General features: G+C 36.2%; 1 protein-coding gene across 17 annotated transcripts in view; it reads right to left on the bottom strand.

Annotated features, from left to right (window-relative positions):
• The window catches only part of MBNL1 (muscleblind-like splicing regulator 1), a 220,794-nt gene that overhangs the window by 14,109 nt on the left and 199,369 nt on the right, over positions 1-7,316 (bottom strand). For 12 of the 17 annotated variants that reach the window (XM_010835406.1, XM_010835396.1, XM_010835407.1 and 9 more), the window contains 3 exons: positions 5,849-6,106; positions 4,601-4,654; positions 3,577-3,730 (listed from right to left, as the gene is read on the bottom strand). In XM_010835406.1, coding sequence (XP_010833708.1) covers positions 3,577-3,730; positions 4,601-4,654; positions 5,849-6,106 — 466 coding nt within the window. The remainder of the gene's footprint in view (positions 1-3,576; positions 3,731-4,600; positions 4,655-5,848; positions 6,107-7,316) is intronic. The other 5 variants (XM_010835411.1, XM_010835400.1, XM_010835402.1 and 2 more) reach the window with 2 other exon arrangements.

Here is a 7,316-nt window from a genome sequence, read left to right as displayed (position 1 = left end):
GGATGAACAAGTGAGTTAGAAGGATGTGCGGTGCTAAGTCGTTTCAGTTGTGTCAGACTCATTGTAACCCCATGGACTGTAGCCCGCCAGGCTCCTCTGTCCATGAGATTCTCCAGGCAAGAATACTGGAATGAGTCGCTATGGCCTCCTCCAGGGGAATCTTCCTGACCCAGGGATCGAACCCGCATCTCTTTTGTCTCCTGCATTGGCAAGCAGGTCCTTTACCACTGGCACCACCTGGGAAGCCCAGGAAGAAGGATAGGTGGATGGAAAACAGGGAAGGAAAGAAGAAAAAGAGGAAGATAAAGAGGTAGGAACAGAAAGAATAGATAGATGGTTAGAAGGATGGATGGATAAATGGACAGATGAATGCATACATGGATGGATGCATGGATGGACTGATGGATAGATGGGTAAAGGCCACATAAGTCTAAGTTTGTTCTTAAAAGTTATGGTATATACTAATTTTTCTTTACTAGTTAGGTGGCTTGTCATGGAATCCTGATCTTTTGCTAGCAACCTGTTCTGTATACAGTTACCTGCTCCAAAGATTTAGTCAACCATGCTTCACTGTAATGTCAATGAAATAGACCTATATATCCCTGATGTTATTATTGAAGCAACAGACTACAGAATTCGAAAACTATAAACTGCAAAAAATAAATGTCTTTCTTTCTCTAATCAGTTCCAATAAAGTCTTCAAATATAACTTCCAAATTATAATATTGTGGTTAGATAGGATGCTCTGATCACAGAATTCATCTATAGGTCTGCAGAATAACCTAGACTTTGGAAAATGAATTTCCTTTTCCTCCCTATCTCATGAGATGACACATGAATTTATGGTAGGATAGATTTTCTGTAGTTCTCAAAAATTAATTGACAATGTTTAAAAATGGACAGATTTCACATATAACTGTTCAAAAGTCCAGAGTATCTGGGAAATACATCATAAGATCTAGCAATACTGGACACCAGAGCCATCACTTTGAGTTGAATACAACCAACCCTGAGAGGCACAGACACAACCACCCATAGTCACAAAGACTATGACATATATGGAGCCACAAAGGGTGTCCAGCGCACAACAGGTACAACCTACAGGGCAGATAATCTTCTAAGGCAACAAAAGGCTAAGTCTGAACACTGACTGTCCCCTTCAGACTAGGCCTAAGCTCTCCTGCACCTCCCAGACCCCATAGCTTCAAATTTACTTCTTGCTTCACTTGTTCATATTTCCTGCCTGGCTTTTAAGGCATTTGGGTTTTTATATATTTTCTACATTAGATTTCTTTCCTTCCCAGCTGTAAAATAAAGTGGTTTGGCAGGAGTATAGATGGGCTATCCATTATAACTTTTTAATGTCACTGTGGCACATAAGTACATATGAGATTAAAAATACTCTGAAGGAATGAAGGAGGTACTACCTACTTCTATGTGATGACTAAAAGTTAACCTGCAAGCTCTTTAAAACTGGGTTACAAATAAACCTTATTTGATATTACTATTGCAATAATTACATATTGACTACAAATATAAAAAAATATTTCTGATGCAAATTTATCATAAAAAATGCAAACAAATCTTAAAAATTTCAGCATATTTCTTTTTTTTAAATTTTAATTGGAGGCTAATTACTTTACAATATTGTATTGGTTTTGCCATACATCAACATGAATCCGCCACGGGTGTACACATGTTCCAATATATTGTGGCACATTTTATTTAACAATGCTTAGTTTCTAGACAGAGAAGTAAGTATGACTCTGATTTATAAAGGTATTTATTGGTTTTCCCTGAGTTGAATTTTATCTCGCATCTTTTGCTCTATCCTATCCACAGACTAAAATCCATTCCATAGAGAGACTATGGTCATAAATCAGAGTCATACATGTCATACAATTAATGATTATACTTATTTAGAAAAGTCTTCAGTCATGTGAATGTTGTTGGAGAAAATGATGCAAAATCCACTTGATAAAAGATTATTTTAGGTTTCTTTAAGTAATACATGGAAGAAGTTAAATTTGTTTTCACTTTTAGATTTTTAAATAGAGAAACTGTCATTTCTAGTAGTAATGTTTCATTCAGTGAAATAAACTGACAAAAATAGTTGTTAATTTCTTCAAAAAGATCACGGTAGTTACCTACAATTCCTTGAAACCTTGTCTAGTGATCTGACTATAGAAAAATCGACAGATTATTTGTTGGAGACAGCATAAATCCAGGGGGATGGAAATTTATACTAAAGCAAAAAAAATTATTTCTGGAAATCTCTGAAAACCTACATATGTTGAGAAAAAAATTTTAATTTTATAAAACTTAAAAGAAATGTGACTTTTCCTTCAGAGTACAACAAATACCCAAAGATCAAATGACTTAATTTCTATTCTAAAATGGACAAACTTCAACTTGATAGATACTATTTCATGAGTTCAAATATAACTTTATCTGTGGTGCTAGGGCAGGCTATTTCAATTAGTGGAATATTCTATTCTAGTTCATTGAATGTTACTACATATTCTACACATGGATGGCTAGTTTTCAAAGAGGCACTGTATAAAAAGCTGTACTTGGCAGTAAAACCTAATGAAATAATTTATTCTCACTATTAAAAAATAAATTATCACATTTCCTCATGGTATTTTGAACCTAATGTACTATAAATACTGTTAGCATAGTATAACATACTAATGGGTCTGGATCTTTGACATACACACCTAACCATAAATTAATCAATTTAATTAATAAAATTATTTTATTAACTGAATCTCTTAACACAAGGCAATTTTTAAGAAAGATTAAGAGATGAAGAGGAAAATAAAATTAGAGTCTCTGGTTACTTGAATTCTAGATTATAAGGAATGTAATATGTATTGTCTGAAGCAAATGAAGAGTAAGTAAAAGTAATGAATTTCCAGGTAATTAAGTGACTGATTATGTTTTTAAATTGTAAATCTTTGTGTATAGTTCTAGAGTATGTTTATGTTACTACGTTGAAATCAACTGAAACCAGAAATGTGTAACTCACTTATACATGTAAACTTCACCAGGTACTTAGGGCTACTTCAATATTAGCTCAGGAGCAACAGCTTTAAGTGATGTATACTGATTGGTACCAATAAGATTGGAACAGAGTCAGTTATTTATTCTCCACCTTGAAAACAAACAGGCTGAAAAATAAAAACCAAAACTGAAGTGTCATTTCATATAATTCAAATGAACTCTGGAATCATGAAGGCAAAGGGGTCTTACAGCAGGAAAGGGTCATAAAATAGCTTGACAGACACATAACGGTGTTGAGGAAAGAGAAAAAAAAAAAGAGAACTCTATTTCATTTCAAATTACACTAATACAAATAAATATACAAAATATCACTGACTTCTCATCCATTTTTCATCAACCTAAAACTCTTAATTTTTAAGGAAAATCATAGGAGAGACCTGAGATAACTTTTCATCTTACCTTCCACCTGCTCTATGGCTAAAAACAACTAGGGGCGTGGCTTATCTGCTCTACCGACAGAAATCTACATGCATTATCAGATTTATTTATTAACAGACTCAAACGCCTTACCTGGTGGGAGAAATGCTGTATGCTGCTGTAACTGCATGTTGGCTAGAGCCTGTTGGTATTGGAAAATACCAGTGTTAAAGACTGCTGTGGCACCGTTGGTTTTTTCAAGAGCAGGCCTCTTTGGTAATGGGGGAAGTACAGCTTGAGGAATTCCCTGTTTAGTGAGTGAGTATAAAAAACAAATACCAGTAAAAAGAGAAAAAGAAAAAAGAAAAATCAGTTGAAGGCTAAAATTGTTAGGAAGCATGAGCAAGCAAGCAGCAGAGCACTTAACTACCCGAGGAAAAAAACATCCAATAAACAAAAATTTAAAGGGAAAAAAAAAAAGCAAGATAAAAGCTTTAAAGGAAGCATTATTTTTGTCTTGGAGAAAAACAATCCCACTAGTATGAGAGCACATGTTATAATGTGTTAAAGTGTTTTAAGTCCCATAATGCTTCAGGCTTTCTGGGAGAAGCCGTTGATTTGGGAAAAGAAGAAAAGCTGCACTGCGAGCTCCATGAGGATTGACAAGTATAAGCAATGTTAATAGTTAATTGTACGAAGTGACCGAAACTGGTAAAATAAACCCAGTCCCACTCTGCCCCCCTCCCCACATCTACCTAAACATGCACATGTCCCAGAGCATGCAAGTTTTTTTTTTTTTTCTTAAAACACTGAACTATAAATATTAAAAAGTCAATAATTCTATCACTAAAGCCATGCTAACCTAACAGGTACATAAATATACAGTCCAAAAATACATTTTTAATGTCCTTCAAATACTTCATTAGAACATTCTACAATGTAGTTAAACTGAATGTGGGCTGCTGGGTTTTTGGATTCTTTCATTGTACCACATCTGTCCAGGGACTTGTTTACAGTCTTTCCACTAATTTTGTCAGGAAACCACACTCAGTTTTCATTGTACTTTACAACTTTATAACAGAAAAAGGAATATATATATTTAAATTGATTAAAAAAAAAAAAACTTGTATCTACAATAAAGCTACATGCCAAGCTAAAAGGTGAAAGGTCATAGTACCAGGTCAAAGGTTGCCTCGAGGGGTCGCTTCAGTGATTTGACAGCCGACTGAGTCTTAATTAGCAGGCAGCGAGCACATGATGGCAATGGGCCAGTGGGGTTCAAGCGCATTAACATAAACAGCAAGCAGAGGTGCATCATGGGGGCAGCAGTGCATTTTTGGGTAGGTGAGAAAAAACAAATAAAAAAACAAATCATCGGAATGCCATATACAACGAATAACAAGACTAAGCATGCACAATAAAGGCACTACTGAGTTGTTATTGGGAGGATAACTCCTCTTCGTAGTTAATTACAAACAAGATACTCTAACAGAAAAAAAAAAAAAAAAAAAGAAGAGTGGAAGGAAGAGAAGAGGAGAGAGTCTGCCTTCTGTATTTTTGCTCAAGTATCCATAAACAAACACAGAAAAGACCTCTCCGTAACTATTTGACTGTGCTACGAAATACCACACAGTGTTCTTTTTCATGAATAATTTAACAATTAAGTCATATATTTATGTAAAAAAAAAAAGGACAACATTAAAACAGCTAAGCAAAGAACAAAAATGGACTCATTAAAATCAGCTATTAGATCACGTTAAAATTTACCTTCATTATATAGTTTAGTATCTGTTCTAAATGATCCATTTCTAACTCTTCCTTCAGTACTGCTTTCTCCTTTCTATGTAATGGCATAGGCAAACCTCTCTGGTTTTACAGTTCTGTTTATGCCACAATATAGTTCAAGAGAATCTAGATAAGCAAACTGCTCAACATCATGTACTGAATTCTTAAAACAGTTTTGTTGAAGCAATTCTCCTAAATAGTTTCAGATTTTGTTATGGTTAAAGCAAGATAAATGTAGAGAAGAGCCTTGATGTGCAGAAGAACACACCGAAGGAAAACAATGGCTGATTAGATAGCACACAGAAATAAGAGGATCAGAAATGGCAGTATCGTTAAACCGAAAAGGAGACAGGTGTTCTGTACAAAGCAGAAATTTCAGAAACCCTACATCCAGAGTAAGACAGAGTATTAAAAATTAGGCCGAGGGTAGGAGCAATCTGAACCATTTGAGGAGTTACCCTCACTTCTCTGAATGGTCACTTCATTATGTATTGTCTGGGATACCTGAACAAACATATCTTCAGCAAAAAAAAAAAAAAAAAAAATTTTTAAAGGTTAATAAATGAATAGCTTGTTGTCAGATACAGCTGTTCACTGTTTTGTGACCGTTAACAAGGACTGAGCTAAGGTCTCTACTCACCATGGCAGCTGCAGTGGCTGCAGCCTGTGCTGCGGCAGCCTGGTTGACCTGGTATTGGGCAGCCTTGATCTTGGCTTGCAGATGTGCGGGAGGATGGAAGTATTTGCACTTTTCCCGAGAGCATCTCCCTTTGATGTAATCCATACACACGGTGACTGTGTTGTCATTGGTGTCAATCATTGTGCTGTCAGCAGGATGGGCAAACCGACAATCATTTTCTCCTCTGTTGCAATTGCCTCGCTGGTACTCTCGACATACCTATGGGGTCATAAAGTGCACGAAGGTCAGTCAATATGGACAAGTAGAAACTTTCTCAAGATTTAAAGTGCAAGAGTGGTGACAGAAGGCTACAGGTGAAAGGGGGAAAGAATTTGCAAAGGAACCACAAAATAACTTGAAAACTGTGTGTGTGTGTTAGTCACTCAGTTGTGTCTGACTCTTTGCAACCCCATGGGCTGTAGCCTGCCAGGCTTCTCTGTCCATGGAATTCTCCAGGCAAGAATACTGGAATGGATTGCCATTGCCTCCTCCAGAGAAACTTTCCGACCCAGGGATTGAACTCTGGTCTCCTTCCTCACAGGCATATTCTTTACCATTTGAGCTACAGGGAAATTGTAGTATACTAATTACAGCCCCATTTCAATAAAATGTCCATTAGGAAGAAAACGCACTTAAGATACTAACTATGGTAAAACATCTAATTTAAATAAAGTTGATATACTTATTTATTGTTGTTGTTCAATCGCTTAGTTGTTTCTGACTCTTTTGTGACCCCATGGACTGTAGCTCACCAGGCTCCTCTGCCCATGGGACTCTCCAGACAAGAGTATTGGAGTAGGTTGCCATTTCCTTCTCCAGGGGATTTTCCCAACCCAGGAACTGAGCCTGCAACTCCTACATTGCAGGTGGATTCTTTACTGCTGAGCCATCATGGAAGGCCACACTTACTCATTACTAAGGAGGAAACAGTAACTCTGTAGTGAAGAACTCTATAGACACCCACTTAACCAAACAAAGTTAATATCACCAGTAATAAAGACATAATGATACCACATATTTACTGATATGATGCACTTAAAAAAGGTTACAACATCACATTTGTTGTATTATTGCTGAGAATGCATAACCTGAATTTAATCATGACAACACATTAAACAAACTAAAACGGTAGGATGTTTTACAAAATGACTCATCAGTACTCTCCCAAAGTGTCAAGGTCATGAAAGACAAAGAAAGACTGAGATACTGTTATAGACTGAAGGATCCTGATTCAGAGGAAGGATATTGGGAGCACAATGGGTGAAATTTGATTAAGGTCTGTAGATTGGTTAATAGCAGCATATCAATGCTAATTTTCTGGTTTTGTAAGCGGTAACATGGTTATGTAAGCTGTCAATATTTAGGTAAGCTGGGTGAAGGAGATGTAGGAATTCAGTTCTATTTTTGCAAATTTTACGCTAATCAGAAA

The sequence above is a fragment of the Bison bison genome, unplaced genomic scaffold, assembly GCF_000754665.1.
Source record: "Bison bison bison isolate TAMUID 2011002044 unplaced genomic scaffold, Bison_UMD1.0 scf7180017864042, whole genome shotgun sequence".
Classification (NCBI taxonomy): Eukaryota; Metazoa; Chordata; class Mammalia; order Artiodactyla; family Bovidae; genus Bison; species Bison bison.
Note: the sequence above shows the minus strand (reverse complement) of the source record. Positions and strands in the feature narration are given on the sequence as shown.